General features: G+C 58.8%; 1 protein-coding gene across 1 annotated transcript in view; it reads left to right on the top strand.

Annotated features, from left to right (window-relative positions):
* LOC309854232 (kinesin-like protein KIF19) overlaps nt 1-18,239 on the top strand; it is a gene marked incomplete at its 5' end in the record, with an annotated part of 32,181 nt that overhangs the window by 11,898 nt on the left and 2,044 nt on the right. The window contains 9 exons of the mRNA XM_082713061.1: nt 1,326-1,476; nt 4,395-4,572; nt 5,670-5,853; nt 6,770-7,040; nt 7,677-7,798; nt 9,164-9,291; nt 12,889-12,994; nt 13,455-13,847; nt 15,444-15,573. Coding sequence (XP_082569187.1) covers nt 1,326-1,476; nt 4,395-4,572; nt 5,670-5,853; nt 6,770-7,040; nt 7,677-7,798; nt 9,164-9,291; nt 12,889-12,994; nt 13,455-13,847; nt 15,444-15,573 — 1,663 coding nt within the window. The remainder of the gene's footprint in view (nt 1-1,325; nt 1,477-4,394; nt 4,573-5,669; nt 5,854-6,769; nt 7,041-7,676; nt 7,799-9,163; nt 9,292-12,888; nt 12,995-13,454; nt 13,848-15,443; nt 15,574-18,239) is intronic.

The following is an 18,239-nucleotide window of genomic DNA, read 5'->3' on the forward strand; positions in this document are numbered from 1 at the left end:
GCCCGGCTCTGGAGACAGTGCTGCAAGCACCGGCTTCTCTGGCTCTGGCTGCTGTGCTCAGTGCAGAGGGCTCGCGTCAGGAGGCTGGGCGTGGGTTTCGGGATGCATGTGGGTTTGGGGTGCACGGCCGGCGGCCAGCGAGGAGAGCTGTGATCCCCACCAGCAAACCTGGGTCGAGCCCTCCCTGCCGCACAGCCCTGAGCTCAGTGGCGGCACGGCCTCTGCTCTCAGCCAAATTGTGAGCTTCGCTGCGGGTATGGGGGGACAGATCAGTATGTCACTTCCGACTGTGCTCAGTGCTCTAAATGGCAGCCACGGGATGCTACAAGGGCGAGTGGCTGGGGAGACAGAGCTGAGAGGCTGGGTCGAGGACGCTAGGCCTCAAATGTAGGAGGGCAGGGTGTGCAGATGGCAACCAGCCCTTCCACCCTCCAGACCCGCCAGAGAGAGACTCGGGCCCAGGTGCTCGAAAGCTCCAAAGTGCCTACAGAAGGGGACGGCGTGTGCAGACGGGTGCATCCTGCCGTGGACTGCTGTGCGGCTTTGGAGGGAATGGGCTAGGCCTCCCAGCCACAGCGCAGGATGAGGAAAGCAAAGTTAGAGAAGAGCTCTGGGGGGTGCCGGACTGGCCCAGTAGGTGGAGCTGACGAGTCTCAATCTCAAGGTCATGGGTTTGAGCCCCATGTGGTGCTGGAGCCCTGGTCTGATGTAATTTACATAAAAACCCGAAGCCAAGCCTCTACTGAGAAGCCCCGTGTGTGTCTGCAGATGTGTACGTCTGCAGAGAACCCCAGAGGGGACGGTCCAGAGGGTGCCGATCAGAGTGATCGCAGCGCTTACCCAAGCAAAGGGGCTTTCAACAACTCTTGACAGATCATGGGAAATTTCTTGACTATGGCAAAATATGCATGACATAAAATTTGCCATCTTCACCATTTCTCAGCGTCCAGTTCAGGGGCACCGTCCAGCTACAGAATGTTCCATTCCCATACATGGAGACCCTGTCCCTGTGATGCACGGACCCCCAATCACTCCCCCAGTCCCGGTCCCACCATTTGCTCTCTGTGTCTGTGAGGCTGACAACGCCGGGTCCTCGTGTGCGTGGGGCTCCCGGCGTGTCCTTCTGTGTCTGGCTGGTGTCCTCAGGGCTCGTCCCCACAGGGTAGGAGTCCGGTTCCCTCTGTCTTTAAGGTTAAGTTGCATCAATCTGAATTTTCCTAACCCAATGTGCCGTCGATCTTGTGGCATCATGAGCACGTCACGTGGCGGGGCAGTTTCCGCAAGTGCTGACCTCAGCTGTGGGTCTCCCCCCGCCCCCCAACCAGGTGAAGCGTAACCTGCTGAACGCGTCCTCGCGTATCGCGCAGTACACGGACGTCATCTCTGATCTGCGCCGGGAGATCGAGCGCCTCAAGTCCAAAACTGAGACTCCGGAGGAGGAGAGGAGAGGTGACCCCGGCACCCGGGATACGCAAGGTAGAGCCGAGCTCCTGGGGTCCCTGTGGTTTTGCTGCTGCCTCCCCCCCACCCCCGAGCTCGTGGCTGTGGCCATGGGCTTCAGTCCTCACCTGCCACGCACTGCCTTCTGTTTCCGGCCCATGTAGGGGGAGCGGCCGCCTTCCCTGCCTTCTCCTGAGCACCTCCTTTCTACCTTCCTGTCCTTCCCACCCTCCCACTTTTTTGTTTCTTTCTTCCTCCCAGATCAGTTGCTCTTTAAAAACACAGTCTTCCCTTCCAGAATAGTTTTAGATTTACAGAAGAGCTGCAGGGATAGTACAGAGAGTTCTCCACGCCCCTCAATGTCAGCATCTAAACTTGTATTTATTTACTGAGGCAAAGCTCACACAACTTAGAGTTCACCATCTTCGCGTGCACAGCTCCGTGGCGTTCGTGGCTTGTCTGCGGTGCCCTGTGGCCACCGCCTCCACCTGGTCCCAGAGCAGACCCTGTGCCCGTCACGCAGTTTCTCTCCATTCCCCCCTTCTTCCCAAACCAGCCTTCTGTAGACCTCCCGTATGGGTCAGCCTATCATAACTTTTCCAAAAATTATAAAGCTAACCGGTAGGTAAAAAAAAAATGTGTCCTTAAAAACACCAGGAGAAAAGTCAGGTATAGGTCAGTGTATGAATATATACTTTCCTTGCCACTCTCACTCGCTCTGCCCTCCCACGTGGCCCCTTCCCATCATCTCGAATGGAATTCCAGACATCGTGTATCACTGTATTCAGAAATAGGTCAGGATGTAATCCCCAAGATACAAGGACTTGGCCAGCACAAAACAGCGGTGCCTTTCCCACACCTGAGAAGATACTCCCGCATTTGCTGGTGTTAGGCTGGGTAGGCAAGCCCAGCCGTGTCACCGGGCCACACCTTGAATATGGTCTCTTCTGTTCAGTGGCCGTCCACTGAATTCTCTTCGTGGTTTTCCTTTCGATTCTTGCTCAAGAACCTGAGTCGTTTGTCCTGTGGATTTGCCGCCTGCTCTGTGCTCTGAGGTCCTATAAGTCAGACATTGTGTCTAAGCACTGGGAAAAGGGGGCGTTCTCTGAGGTCACTGCTGTCATTTTGATGTGAGCCTGTCGTGTTCTGTGCGGCATCATGGACACTGGCGTCCAGAGAGGGCCATGTGGTTTGTGTGTGTGTGTGTGTGTGTGCGTGTGTGTGTGTGTTTGTGCGTGATGCAGGGCGTCGGCTTTGGGCTTTTCTATAAGTGACACCAGCCTGCGTGTCCTGGGGGCCGTCCACCTGTGCGGTGGATCTGCCACATTCTTTCTAACAGCTGCAGAGCATTCTATTGGAGTCTATCTCATCCCATCTGATGGGTACTTTGGGGCTTTCTAGCTACTCAGCCTCCTTGGGCCCTTGTCTTAGGTGACTTGGAGGGCTCAGGGTTCTGTTGGAGCAAGAGGGTGAAGGAAGTATTCAAAGGGAAGGGGCTGTGGTTAATGGAAGACCGAGGCCCATGGGCCAGTGGAGGGTTGGGAGGCCAGTGGGGAGGAAGATGGGGTGGTTGTAGAGAATTTGCAAAGCTGGGTGGTGACCAGGATGTTCGGGGTTGGGGGTCAACAGGGATGCGTGCCGCAAGGGCTTTCACCCGGACGGGCTCTTAATTATTGGGACGGGTCCTAGGTGTTCTGGGGAGACAGGCAACGTCGTGAGGGGTGGTAGTCTCCTGGTGAGCTCTGAGGGGATGAAAGGCCCCCTTGGGTCCTGCTGTGGTGTGCCTGGGGCGGCAGTGGTACCCGGGTGTGTACGCCTCTGTCAGGAACATTTTGAGCATTTCCAGATCTTGTTTGTTTTTTTTTTTTTTTAAGATTTTATCTATTTATTTGATAGAGATCACGAGTAGACAGAGACGGGGGAGGGAAAGCAGACTCCCTACTGAGCAGAGAGCCCAATGGATCATGACCCTAGGATCATGACTTGAGCCAAAGGCAGAGGCTTTAACCCACTGAACCACCCAGGTGCCCCAAGATCTTGTTTTATTTTTTTAAAAAAGATTTTAATTATTTATTTGACAGAGAGAGACACAACAAGAGAGGAAATACAAGCAAGGGAAGAGGGAGAGGGAGAAGCAGGCTTCCCGCCAAACTGGGAGCCTGATGCGGGGCTTGATCCTAGGACCCTGGAATTGTGACCTGAGCCGAAGGCAGATGCTTAACTCCTGAGCCACCCAGGCGCCCCAAGATCTTGTTTTAATGACTAAGTAGTCTAGTCTCTGGATGCAGTGCTCGTTTTGCCCATCTCAGATCACTTGGTGTTTGAGGAAAACGTGCTCCTTGATCACTGCCCTCCAGGTCAGGGGAACAGACCGTGTGTGGCCAGAGTGGAGCTGCAGTGGGGCAGCCAGGGAGTACTGTCCGTGAATCACGGACAACTAATAGGTAGGAACTTACATGGGAAACAAAAAGAACTAGTTTGCTCTGTGGAGCTGACATTCTGGCAGGAAACGGGTGTCAGATATATCACAAAATGTTTATCACTTATCGATATGCAGCCGACTATGACAGAGAAAGCAGGGTGTTACCAGCACAAGTGGCAGGTGGACCCAGACTAAGAATCTGAGAGGGTTTCTCTGAGGAAGCGAGGTCTGAGCTCAGATGTCTGGCCCAGCCACACCCCTCCTTGGGTGTGAGACTCCAATCCTGAGCCTGAGAGTGAGACTCAATCCTTGAGCCTGAGACTGAGACTCAAATCCACGGTAATCTGACCCCAAGCCCGGGAAAGAGAACATCTAATCCATCCATTTGATTATTTATCCATCCACCCACCCATCTCTCTAAACATGTATAGAGTTCCTTGGTGCAGACCCTGTGTTGGCGGGCAAGCAAGGCGTTCAAGCTGGGCTTAGGTGGCACTGCTCCTGGGGCAGCTGGCTCTCTTCCCGCCCCCAGTCATGATCCCTGCCCACGATGGAGAGGAGGATAGCCGCCTGCAGATGAACAAGATCCGGGCGCAGCTCATCGGGGCCTTCAAGGAGCAGCTGGAGATGCGGCGCAGCCTGGTGGAGCTGGAGAACACCAACATCGAGCTGCACGTTGACGTGTCCCGCCACCTGCTGACCATTGCAGAGTGAGTGTGCTCACATGCCAGCCCCACGGGGCGGGGAGGCCAGCCAGGACACCACGGGCCGCTGAGGGGAGCGTCTTTGTGCTACAGCCTGCAGGGGATTTTAGTGGGGGCACCCTGTGTTCCTGGGCAGGACTCCTGGCCCAATCCCCTCTTGCTGTCCTTCCCCTGTAGCCAAGCTGGGCCCAGTGGGAGATCCAGGTGGGAGATCCGGGCCCCTGCGATCTCTCTGTCCCAGTCTGGGGTCCAGAGCCAGCCCTGGCAGGTTAGGATCAACCCTAATCTTCTAGATTCACAGAAGAGGACACTGAGGTTCAGAGGGGATGTGGGTTTGCCCACCCACCAGGCCAGGACCCTTCTGCTGTTCTCACATCCTTGCTATTTGTACGTACCTTGAATAGACTGACCACATACGGAGGGACTGTGCCGTTTGTCACCTGGAGCGGGACGCTTTTGAGCGGGGGAGGGGTGCTAGTTGCAGTCACACCAGGAGTGGGGTTGCCCGGCCCTGCCCTGCTCAGACAGGGACGCCTGGGTCTGCTGCTTGCGGTCACCTACGCTGGGTGCTTTCTTGTCCCATCCTCCCCGCATTTCTCCTTCTCCTGCCACTTCCTCCTTTCTGTGTATTTTCTGAGTTATACACAGAGCGTGATACCTGCACCAGAGGAATTCTTCCACCCGGAGATCCACTCCATCCACGCACTGCCCCCAGCCCTGCTCCTTCTGTCCTCCCTTCCCGCTGTCCCCCCCGAACGGTGCCCACGGTGGTTCACAGCCTGCCGGTGGCCCTCTGAGGTTTTGCCCTGAGTGGAGGTCATCAGACTAATCCTTAGAGCCCCAGTGTGCTCTTGCTCCCCAAGGCGGCCCGCCGTCCCCGGGGCAGAGCTGAGGCCGGAGGCAGCAGATACCTGTGTTTCATCGTCCGACAATCCTGTGTAGTGTTCACTGCTTCTGTTTCCTTCTGCTTTTTGTTCGTGAGTTTTTGTGTTTTACAAGATCGGAAAGACAAGGCAGCAGACCTGTTTCTGCCCAGGCCTTTGGGTACACCAGCCCGGGCACGGCTTGCACCCTGATCTCTGGCCTCTCTGTTGTGGCTGCAGCTGGGAGCAGGAGAAGACCCACGAGCACGTGCACAGGGACAGGACACCAGAGAGGGACGAGGAGCCAGCAGAGGCCGACGTGGATGGGGATGAGGGCGAATCCTCGGAGCCCCACGAGGTGGCTCTGGCCAGAGAGGAGGTCAACATGCTTTTGGCCGAGCAGCGGAAGACCGCGGCCCTCAAGGTCGGGGAGGGGGCTATGTGTGCAAGGTCATGGCAGTGGTGTGACCACGGTACACCAAATGGGGCCTGCCACTGCTGTCCTGTAGATGGGGACCAGGCTCAGGGAGCTGAGATGAACTGTTCCACGTCCCCGGGGACAGGGGAAGCCGACGGCGGAGTCCCTGCCCTTCATGCTGGTGATGGCCGAAGGGGGTAGCAGGGGTCAGGGCGCAGGAGGGGCTGCCTGGGGGACAGAGGAACCAGTGGCTGTGGAGACGGGGCAGCTCCTGCCTATCTGCACAGACAGCCGCTCTCTCTGTCCAGAGTGGCAGAGCCTCCAGCTCGAGGGGTCCTGTTGGCAGGTGCTCCCCACGGGCCCGTGCTTGCTTCGGCCTCTTGCTCCGTCTTCCCCAAGTCAGGTCTTGGGCACAGGCTGGAGGGACACGGTCAGAGGAAGTCAGTCCGGCTCCTCCCTGCAGAAAGGAGCCTCTTGCCCAACCATGAGTTGTGACACGGTAGCTCATCGTCTCGTGGTCCCTATTCTGGCATGGCTGGAGAGCCCCGGTGTCTGTGCGGTGGTCACCATGCACACTGTCTGTTCGGAGAGCCCTGTGGAGGAGGGGTTGGGGTGCAGGCTTTGGGTTGGTTGGTCTGCCCTGGAGACCTGTGCTCCTGGGTGAGTGGTTTAAGCCCTTGGGAACCAGCTCACCTTGGGAGGGGCAGTCCCTCCAGGGTGGGTAAGAGCCCAGATGTGAAATCATCAGAACACAAGAGATAAAGGGTGTGGTTAGTGCAGGGTGATGGGCACATGTCCTCGGAACCCATAGTTCCCCCCGTGTTCTTGTGAGCATGGTTTGCAAAGCTGAGCCCCCTGGCATGCACCCGCATGGGAGCACAGACCGCAGGCACCGGCCCTGAGTGCTCCGTCTCCCTGGCAGGCCGGGCTGGAGCGGCGGCTGGCCAACGCCAAGAGGAAGGTGTCGCAGCTGGAGAGGCTGCTGCCCACGCAGGCCGTCAGCGAGGACCAGCGGGAGGTACTGCGGCTGCTCTGCCGGGCGCACGAGCTGGAGGTGGAGAACACGGAGCTGTGGGCTGACAAGCTCTGCCGGGGGAGCCTGCTGCGTCAGAAGGACCTGGTGATCCAGCGCCACCACCAGCACCGGCTGCTGTGCGAGCGGCTCATCCAGGACCTGTGGCAGCTGGTGCAGGGTGAGGCTGCCGCCCTGGTCCCGGTCAAGCAGAGTCCTGGTCTCCCAGGGCGTAGAGGCAGACCCCCGTTGGCCTTCACCCCGGCCCTGTCCCCTCACCCTATACCCCATCCCTATCTCCCACCATGTCCCCAGCCCCTGGCTCTGTCCCCCTGCCCTGTCCCCTGCCCTGCCTCCTGCCCCTGTCCCCTGCTCCTCTCCCCTGCCCTGGCCCTGGCCCTGTCCCGAGCCCCTGTCCCCCACCTTCTTCCCCATCCCTGTCTGCTACCCTGTCCCCGGCCCCTGCCTCCTGCCCTGTCCCCCACCTTGTCCCCTGCCCCTGTCCCCTCCCCTTGTCTCTTGCCCCGTCCCCTGCACCTGTCCCCCACCTTGTCCCCCGCCCTGTCCCCAGCCCCTGTCCCTGGGTGTGAAACACTCTCCGTGATGTAATCTAGGGAAGGCCAAGCACAGCATGTCAGAAATCCGCTTACATGGGGCACCGACTGTCCACAGGGAAATGTGTGTAGCCCCCCGCCCCCAGAAAATCCTCCTCCATCAGGTCGGAACATCAGCCTGCAAACTTCCATAAAAAGAAGATGCTGTCTTTTGCATAAGTAGGGGCGTCTCACCCATCCGCCTGTTTTCCCGGGTCCCGCAGGTGGCGGCGTCGAGGTGCCAGAGGCCCTGGACCAGCGCTTCCGCCTGTACTCGCGGGAGCTGGGCGCGGGCTCGCTGAACCACCTGCTGCTGCTGCACTCGGTCCTATCCAGCTCCCTGCAGGTGAGTCCGTCCAGGGTTCTCCCCCAACCAGCCCCGCAAGGGAACCAACCCTCACACGGGGGGAGGAAGCTCAGCCTCCACCAGGAGCCGGTGCAGACAGCGCTGGGTCAGCTGAGCTCGTGGCCGGGCTTTGGGGAGGTTTTGGGGGTGCCTTGAAGGTTTGCGGGGAGGTGGTCTGGGTCCAATGCGCCATTCACACCGTGGGCCCGTGCCCCGTGGCAGCTGCAGACTCTGTGCGGGAGACAGAGGGCTGAGGGGAAGGATGCCAGAGCGTGGGGCGGACTGGGGTGCCTCGGGGATCCTGGGAGAGACATCTTCTGGGGAACCTCAGTGGGTTTTAGCTCTCCTCCGGGGCATGCCGGCAATCCACTGTGTGGTTTGGGGCATCAGGGGCTGATTCCGGGGTCACCCTGGGGAAGAGGCCGGGGGACGGCTCTGCATGCACTCTGCCAATGCTGCTGTTGTCACCAGCTCCACCCCGCCTGCCGCTCGGGCCCCTGCCCCCCTGCTTCATCTTCTCAGGAGAGAAAATAGGGAGCCCCCAGGCTTCCAGTGGGCGAGGGGCAGTAGCCCAGAAGTGTAGCACGGGGCCTGGTCCAGGGATGCGAAGGTGTGTAAAGCCACTTCCCACCCCTGGTTAGGCATCCCTGGTACCTGCATCATCTGTGGCTTTGGGCGCCATGCAATCTGAGAGCTTTTTGCGCGATCACAGAATGCGGCCTCTGGGGGCTCTCCTCCCCTCTGCCCGTGTGTCCTGTAGTGTGTGCCAGGGTCCCCAAAACCACCCTCAGGCTCACTTCTCTAGACTCGCTCCCGGGAGCTCAGAAAGGGTGTTACACTGAACCGCAAGTCTGTCCCCAGGGACCATGCGGCCCCTGGGACCACCATCTACTCTCTCTCTGTGGGTTTAATGACCCGGGGGCCTGACAGTCCTTGTCCTCCTGGGACTGGCTTTCTTCACCAAGCACAATGCTGCCCTCCAGGTCTGTACCTGGGGAAGCCGGTGTCAGAACATCCTTTCTTAGGCCCAGGGATGTTCCATGGTATGGCTGGGCCACCTCGCGTCTGTCCTGCCATCTGCTGATGGACATGGGTGCCTCTGCCACGTGGCTGTTGGGAGTGATGCTCCGTGAACATGAGTGTCAAGCACCTGCTTGAGTCCCTGATCCCAGTTCTTCGGGTGTATGTCCCGGGGGTGGGGGGTGCTGGGTCACGTGGTGACTCTGTGTGGCTTCTTGAGGGCCTGTGGGCTCTGAGGCTGCTCTGACAGTGTCTGTCTGTGTGCCACCTTTGCTCAAGGGTCAAGGCTGTGCCCTGGCACTCCCTGGCTCTCGCCCTTGCACAGAGTGTCCTTTCTGTCCCCAGGATGGCTCGGCTCTGAACATATCCACCCCGCCACCGGAGGAGGCCAGCCAAGACCAGCCGGACGACAGGAAGGACCTCCCGTGGGGTGCCCACTTTGAGCTGCCGCTGATGCCGCTGGAGACAGACAGGTACCCGTACTCTCCCCTCTGCCTTCTGGGCATCGCCGTGCTCTCGGCAGGCACAGTGCGGCCCCAGGGAGCATGGTCCCAGGATCTCGTCTCGGGAAGTCTGCCTGAGGTTCTCTGAGGCCTATTTCAGACAAACGAATGGGTCCGGGAGACCCTCGTGGTGCAGGGTAGTTACAAGGTTGGGAGGCTGGCCACCAGAAAGGCTGTTTTCACTTTGTGTGTGTTTTGTTCCCTCGTGGCCACTGTGCTCCACTGTTGCTGCTTTCCCCCTCTCTTCCGCTGACTTTAGCATCAGTGCCTTTCACACCAGAGCAGACCTGTAAAGCAATCGCTCACAGCCTCAGCCCCCGGTTTTTACATTAGTGTTGGTCGGTGCCTGTCCTGTCTTAGCCGCCCGTCTGCCTGATAGTGTGACCTGGGCGAGGGGCTTATACCGGGTGCCTACGTCTCACAGTGTGGAGGCAGGGCAGTTGCAGGGGGAGGAGGGTGGCGGCGCACCCTTCTGTCAAAAAGCCTCTTCCTGGCCTGCACACCCCAGTCTGTGCCATGCGCCTGCGTGCCAAAGGGACCCCCCCCTTCCTCTCTGGAAGGCCACGGTCCTCTGCACTCAGGGCCCCTGCTGACCTCCCAAAGGCCCTTTTCCAGAATGGTCACGTCAGGGGCTTCAGCACAGGAGCTCTGGGGGGACCCAGTTCAGGTCACCGCTGTCCCCTGGGCCCCAGGCGTCGTGACCTGTCCCCCCCAGAGTGTCTGTATGCAGCTCTACAGCTGGGACGCCTCCGTCCGTGACCACGGTGTCGTTAGCATCCCCAGGAAAAACAGTGGGATGTCTTCATTGTCGTCTCTGATCCTCGCCAGGGACCCATTTCCCCAGTTTGGCCCCCAAATCCCTCTGCCGCTGGCTCGTCTCATTCAGGGGCAGCGAGGGCCCCATATCCTTGTCTTGCTCCATGCCCTTCAGGGGAACAAGAACAGCAGGGCTCCAGCCTTGGGGCATGTGTGCATATGTGTGTGTGCACGTGTGTGCGCATGTGTGTGTTTCTTGGGGCCAGGTATCTCCCATGTGTGCAAGTGTGTGCATGTTTGCAGTGTCTCATGGGGGTGCGTGTGTAGGTTTGGGAATGCGTGTGCGTGTGCATAGGAGAACAAAGCACCTGTCCCCCCCAGTCAGGACTAGATGCCTCTTCCACCTGCTCCTGGGCCCACACCTGCTTGAACTTGCCACTGACTTGTGGGTGAGGAAAGACGAGCATCGGCCCCATGCTGACATTGGGCTGATTGCAGGCTGGTTGCAAAGTGAGCCCCTCATCTCCAGTCCTCAGTGTAGAGAGGAAGGGTCTGCCCTACAGTAGCCCAGACCATGGGGACACAGCTGGTGAAGCCCCCTGCCTGCCGTGAGCTGGAATGCGGGTTCCATGTTCCAGACGGCACGAGAGGAGCTGTGTTTCCTGGCAGCCAGGCTGGGTGGTTGATGCCCATGGCCTAACCCAGGGCAGCCAAGCCAGTTCCCATGCAACAGCTGAGGCCCAGCACAGGGGCCCTAACTGGGCAGAGTCCCTGGGATCCAGCCCATGGCCCGTGGGCAGCCAGCCCTTGAGCCATGCTGACCAGGGTTGAGTCCCGGCTATGTGGGTCACCTGCCCCATGGTCCCGTCCAGCGGCTGGTGGGATCACCAAGCCTCCCTGCAGGGCCATGCATGCTGACATGGTGGGGCCACATGATGCAGGGCTGCCATTACACGGACCACCTAACGGGAGGGGTGCAGGAAGGAAGCCCGTCAGCCTGCCTCACATGCAAGCTGGGCTCCCGTCCTGGACTTGGGCCTCTGCCCCAGATCCCCTCTAGTTTTCGGTTGCTCTTGGTCCTGACTCAGAGTGCTTTTGGCTGCAGAATTCTCAGTGCGGTGATCTAACCAACACAGGTGTGTACACAGGAAGAGTGGACTTGGGGCTGTGGTTTACATGACTTGATGATGCCCATGTGTCTACATGGGAATAACGTCTCCCCTTAGGGTCAAAGAGGCTGCCACAGCTCCACAGATCATACCTCCAAGAGGAAGGGAGGGCTGGGCTCTCTTTTTCATCTGGGAGAAAAATCCCTTCCATCAGCTTCCCCCGTAGATGTCCCTAAGTCAGTGAATCAAGTGCTCTGCTATGCCAGTTGCCTACAGAGAAGGGAACGGAGGACTATGACAGGCCAAGTCTGACCATGTCTCAGGGCTGGCCATGTCGTCACACAGAGTTGCTCTGGCGCTCTTTACCAGCACAAAATGTTGGCTGCTGCAGGGGCAAGCAGGGCATCTGCACACCTCACCACGTGTTCATTGAACACTGGTGCCAAACAGTGCAAGTCGAACAAGATGGACACGACCCCAGTCCTCGACCTGCTGTCTCTGCAGCTGCAAGAGGCAGGCAAGGGGAGGGTGCTCTCTGCTCCTGGGCCATGTCCTGAGTCTGGGGCTGGCAGAGGAAATGTTCCTGCCCATGTCAGGTGCTGCCCTTGGCGGGAGGAAGCTGGGGCGCTCTGACGGGTATAGCGGGCCCCCTGCACCAAGCACACATGCTGTCTCACTCTATGGGTGCAGAGGGGGCTGGAGAGTCTCCAGAGCTTGCTTGAGGTTTGCCATGAGGAAATGCAGGCCAGGCGTCTGTCTCTAGTTTGGAGCACTGGCCACGGGGCATCGGCCTGTGCTCTCCTGACAGTGTGCAGAGGCCTCCGCGGTGCACACGGTGCTCAGAGCTCAGACACCCGCTGTCGTCCAGCCAGCGGTGAGTTGGCAGTCTTCCCAGCAGCTCGGCTTGTCACCACTCGGATTTCGTAGATGAGAGAGCAGAGCTCAGGGACGTGAGTCCACTGGTCAGGGAGCCTGGGTATGACGCGTGACGCTTTGTTCTTGCAGTTGCTGATGACCTGCCTCAACAGGATGCTGCTAGCAAACCCCGTTCTTGCAGAGTAATTCTTTCTGGAAGTTCTGGCTGGAAAGTTGTCACCATCCCTCCCCCTTCCAACGGCCAAAGTCTTCCACACACAGGGTCCTGGGCCAAGTCCATGTCTTTGTTCCTCCTCTCCTTGCTGTGCCTTGGATGTGCCAAGCTGGTCCCTGCCCCAGGGCCTTTGCCCATGCTGTCCCATGCCCAGCAAGTTCTTCTAAGCACTCAGCACAGGTCTTCCATTGCTGTTCTTTGGGCCTCTGCTTAGACATTTTGCTCCTGTTGCATTTGTCCCATGGTTGATTGAATGCCTGCTCGGTGTGCTGCAGCCCAGTTCTGACACTGACCACCCAGAGCTGGCATAGACCCCACCAGTTAGGGCCTCTGTCCTCTACACGATTGCCCCCATGGCAGAGGCCAGCTGCAGGTGGAGTCCCCGGGCCACCCATGCTTCTGATCTGCTGACCACCTCTTCTGGGGATTCTGCAGCCCCCTCAAGTCTGATAAGGACACTGAGCTCACGCACCCAGTGTGTCTCCTGGCCTTGCTATGGCCTGACATAGGCCACAGTGTCCTGGGGTTCAGGCCCTGCTGTCCCTGGCTGGATGAAGGGCCGCAGGCCCCGGCAGCTAGCTCAGCAGGTGCATCGCGTGTCCCCCACTGCAGTGGCTACAGGTCCTTGGAAGCCACACCATCGAGAACGCTGGACAAGCAAGATTCCCTTCTCCCTCCACCATCCCTCCATGTCCTGCCGACCCCTCCAGCTCACGAGGTTGGTGTGCGGCCCTAAGTGGGGCCTGGGCTCTGGGGAGGCCTCCCCTGCTCCTGCGAAGCAGTGGGGGTGGCTATGAATATTCACGTCTTTCCTACAAACTACCTTTAAGGAGCTGCTAGTTTCATGACCAGTGAGCACATGCACTCTGGGTCACCCTGCTCCACGGGGAGCCCTCTGGCCTAACGGGGGTGCTGGGCATCTCAGATCCATTGGGAGAAGCCACGTCCATGGCTCCCCGTGTGAGATGCCCTGGGCCCCTCGGCCCTTGGGAGCAGTGACCTGTGCCTCCAGGGTGTCCTGGTCCCGGGGATTGCTTCTTCACACACCTGCCTTGGCCCTCCTTCCACCCCACTGACCTGGAGTCACTGGCCCTGAGTTGGTTTCCGGGGCGTAGGCAGGGGCAGACCAACCAGGTGGCCTGGTGACATCTGACCATCGCTGGCGCTTGTTCCTACAGCCATCGAACTCCCTGAGTGTGAAGAATTTGGTCTCCAAGCTGTGCTCCATGACCAGCCCAGACCTGGGCACCTCGCGGGCAACAGCGGAGGCCAGCAGCCCGGCCCTGAGCGCCCAGGCCCTCGAGGACATGGCCGTGAGCACCAAAAGCATCGCTCTCATCGCGGCTGCCCGGCGCTTCAAGGCACAGGACCGTGGTTGGGGCAGCGGCCACTCCTCCCTCCACCTTCCGGAGGAAGTGGCCCTGGACTCCAGGGACCTGAAGGCCAATGTCACCCCAGCCCCGAGCCCAGCAGACCGGAGGTGGCCCCTCGCCAGCCCGGGCAGGGACCACTCTCTGGAGAGGAAGTCCAGGAGGAAGCGGTCCCCATCCCTCACCTGGAGTGTGCAGCCGGTAGGTGGACATTGGTGGGCCTTCTAGCCCAGTCCCGGGGTTCAGTGGAGCTGGCAGAGAGGGAGGGTCCCCCAGGCATGCCCACCCCTTCAACCGGAAGCCAGGTGCGGGTGTGTTCCCCACAGCCACGCCACAGTGCAGGCAACAGCTTCCCATCTCGGGTCCTTCCCTAACGTTCTGCCGTAAGTGTTCATGTGTGCACATGGTGTTGGCATTTTAGCCCTAAAGTGCCCTGCTAGGTTCTAGCGCATGTCGGCCACATAGCAGCTGTCCCCACATGGTGTCCTGTTCCCACGGGAGCTTGGCACTGAGTGCGGCACACGTGGCCCCCCCACTGCCGGGGCTGAGCTCCACACGCGGTCCCGTTGCACGGCTACTGACGGTCATCTGCTCCCTATTCATGGCCAAGTAGGTCGTCTTTCACTTCTGACCCTGTGGGCCTCCCTCTGTGGGATGTTCTTCGTTTCTAGTTACCTTCCAGGGACGCTGGATGGTGTCGACCTGTGGAAGTCTCTTCAGCATTTAAGCAAAATCCCACACATGGCAGAGTGCCACACTGACCACTCACTGGCCACACTGACCACTCCCTGACCACACTGACCACTCCCTGACCGCAGTGATTGTGGTGGTGTGAAGTTACGGTTGCGTGATGGGGAGGATGGGTTTGCCACGGGTTCTAGTCCATACGGAAATGGCGAGGTTTCTTTCCATCCTACACTTAGTTAAATAAACTGGAGGAAGTGAGCAGGCTTCACTCTGGGCACGCTGGCTGGTCGCCGGGGGCCTGGCAGACGTCATTCCGCCTCTGCCAGCCACACAGTGGACATTTGCTAACTCAATCTGAAGCCACCCCGCAATCACTAGATGGGATTAAAGGTGGGATCATAGCAGGGGTCAGAAGGTGAGCGTACCTGTCACAGCTCTCCGAACAGAACCAGTAGAATGTGTATGTACACACATGACACAGATGCTCGCACACTCAGACATGTACACACACGCTCATACTTACACACTCATGCACGTGCACACACGCACACACACATATATGTTCACACACGTGCACACACACACACACACACACACACACAGGAAGGTTTACTATAAGCAATTGGCTCATGTGATTTATGAAGGCTGACAGATCCCAGAGCCATGGCTGGCAAGCTGGAGACCAGTTTAAGTCCAAAGCCAAGAAAACCCAAAGCCCCAGCTCAAGACAATCAGGCGGGAGCTGTATCTCTCACTCCCAGAACAGTCAACAATTTTGTTCTATCCGGGCCTTCAACTGATTTGACGAGGCCCACCCACACTTGGCCAGCAATGTGCTTTACTCAGTCGATCTATTTAAATGTTAACCATTTAACCGCCCCCCATTGTGGGGGGGCACAGAGAGGAGAGGATGGTAGGGGGGACAACCAGCAGCCAGAAGAGGATCATGGATTTGTTCACTCATTCATTCCTCTCTGGCGGTCTGAGGGGAACACTAGCAGTGATCCTGCTGCTCTCTGTGTGTGTGGCTTTGGCTCAAAGTGACCTTGGCAGGTCACCCCTTCCACGCCCACTCCCCATGCCCTGGCCTAAATGTGCTTGTCCCTGCAGGTGCCGGACCCTGCCGCTGACAGCCAGCCGCCCCCAGCACTCCCACAGCTGACAAAGCCGTCTGGGAAGAGCTTCTTCCCCGCAGTCCCCACGGCCTCCAAGATAAAGCCCAGTCTTAGCGTCCACACAGGTACAGGATCAGGAAGCTAAGCTAGCAGGCTGGGGCTTTGTTGGCTCCTCCTGCCCAGGGCAAGTCATTGGGAAGCGTGACGGTGTGGGCTGCTGTCAGTTGTCTGTGCCTTGCTGTTAGTTTCAGGTTTTCAGGGCCAGGTGTGGGCCAAGGCCACCGGGCCCATGAGATGCCACGTTCCCAGAGGCGCTCAGTTTTGCTTCTGGGCCACCTGGCAACCTGACGGAGTTTGAAACACTCTGGGTGGCCAGCGCGGTCCGTGTTGGCTCAGGTTTGAGTGCTGGCTCCTGTGGTTATATGCCCAAGACGTGCTTGTGGCAAGGGCTTGGGAATGCAGACAAAACCATTGACAAGAGAAAGCCACCTGTGTACTCGGCCGAGAGGTGACCCCCATCCCCCACCCCGGGCGGGTAGGACGCGAACCCTGGCCCCTGTGTGGGCCACTGGGTGTGGCTGGTGGACACTGGTGAGGGTATCAGTGCTCCCACAAGGGTGCCCACAGGCTGTGCCCAACCTGCACCAGAAGGACGTCAAGACCCAGCTTCTAGAAGTACCACCATTTGGGATAAACGGTCTGCATCCTGTCTTTCTAAAATCTCTCCACTGATCTTTTCAGTGATGCGTCTTTGTCATATTTGCCAAAGTATCCATCCCATAGAGGCTGGGAAAAACCCACAAGCAGGCCAGTCCTGGCCATGGAGGAGCCTGTTTCACTGGCCACATGATCAGAGCTCACAGTGACGCCACACTTACTCTGTGCCAGGCGCTTGGTGGGTGTTAGCCCACTCGTCCCCGTGGCCCAGAGAAGAAAACTGAGGCACAGAGGTTCAGGGCATTGCACGAGGTCCCACGCTGGGAGTGCAGACCCACTCCCTAGTACCCAACCACACTCCTGTGCCTTCCCTCGTGCCTTGTTTCTATGTCAGAGTATGTGTGGGTCAAGGAGGGAGTGTGTCTTACGGCCATGGCCATGGTGTGACAGCCACATTCTGTCTTGCTCTGGGTGTACACCTTGCACCACCCGGTTCGCATCCGCGCTCTCAAACTCTTCAGAAATCTCTGGCCTAGGGACGGAGTTTGGACACCCCCCCCCCACCAACCCCATGATTTCTCGGTTCTGCTCCTGGGACTGTGGGCAGTGACACAGGCCCATGATAGGACAGCAAAACCTTGGAAGCTCTTCAAGGGTTCTTCATCCGTATGAAAGCTTTGCCACTTTCAGAAGCTTTTATTCACTCGTCTTCCTGTTTCCACTGTGCTCATAAACAGTCACCCAGTCCCGGAGAGGCCAGCAGCGCCAGGCGTGGGAGCTCTGTGGTGCAGGGTTGGGCGCGTGCTCACCATCATCCTCCTAGCAGGCCCTCACCTGGAGAGGCACCGGAGGGGGCACACCTGCCTAGGGCAGCTTGGGAGAAGCCTGGCTGTCCCCACGTAGCCAAAGCCTCACAGCCCTGTGATCTCCCGTCTCCTGCAGACAAGCCCCTTGGAACCTGTCTCTACAGCTGATTTACAAAGGAGCTTGCTTTGCCTCCCATTTTATGATGAAATTACTCATGCACCCAGACGTCGGGACAACAGCACACAGACCTCCGGTGGGAGCTTCCCAGCATAAGCAGCGGCCATCCTCTGCCGACTCTGCTCCTGCGTTCCTGCGACACTTTTCCATCCACTCATGTGCTGTTTGCTTTCCTGGAGTGCTCTCCAGAAAATCCCCGAGCGGGCTGCCTCCCCCGTGCGTCTTCGGAGCACTTTCTGTCTGTAATGACTGACTGTTGCGCATCACGGCTAGACAGGTTCAGTGGCTTCCCGACGTCTGCGTACAAAAGAAACCAGCGTTTTCTAGTAAACCAGAGTGGGCTGAACTTGGCCCCATCAGTGGGCAAGAAAGGGGCACAGGCGGAGCCCCCAGCTCATGGGAGGTGCTGAGCCCTGCTCTGTGGGCTCCCAAGCAAAGGCTGGGCTTCTTGCACAGGGTGTGGCTTCTTGAGCAGGGCGTCCCGGGGCCATGGGATCATCGGGGCTCAGACCCTTACAGCTGAGTACTAGTCCATCTCCCACAGGCCCCATGCTTGCACTGTTGCCGGTGGTTTGCTCCTCCCAGCTGTGGTGAATCTCTGTTTCCGGGTCTTTGGCTAACTCTGGGCATGGGTCTGTGTATCCTGAGGCAATTCTCTGCTGAATTTCCTGGGATACCACAGCCACGACCCCCACTAGGGCCAAACCATGGTGCATCACCACCAGCACTCCTGAGTCTCTGTCCTGTTCTGCAGGCTCAGCCCTGTCACCTCTCCTGGGCCCAGACCTCTGACTCCCCGTTCCTTCCCCGATCCCCCAGCAGCAGTGGGCCCAGCTCTGGTTAAGTGTCAGGAGAGCTCTGGCCTGTGAGGGGATGGCAGCCCGAGAACAGAACAGCCCCCTCTCTCATGGGGACATGTGCGCCAGGAGGAGGCAGGTGCTGGGATGAAAACAAAATGACCAGGGTGGACCGCAGGGCCGGGGATCTGAGCTCAGGCCATCAGGCGGCCTCTGCACGGGGTGCCCAGCTGTGTCTTGGGGAGACACCCTCTTCCTCACTGCATCCTCCTCCACTCAGTAACCCCAGGATACCCACCCCACAGCCGGGTCATGGCCAGCTCAGAGCAAACAAGGGAAGGAGAGGGAAGGGA

Source organism: Mustela nivalis (assembly GCF_964662115.1).
Source record: "Mustela nivalis genome assembly, chromosome: 19".
NCBI classification, from domain to species: Eukaryota; Metazoa; Chordata; class Mammalia; order Carnivora; family Mustelidae; genus Mustela; species Mustela nivalis.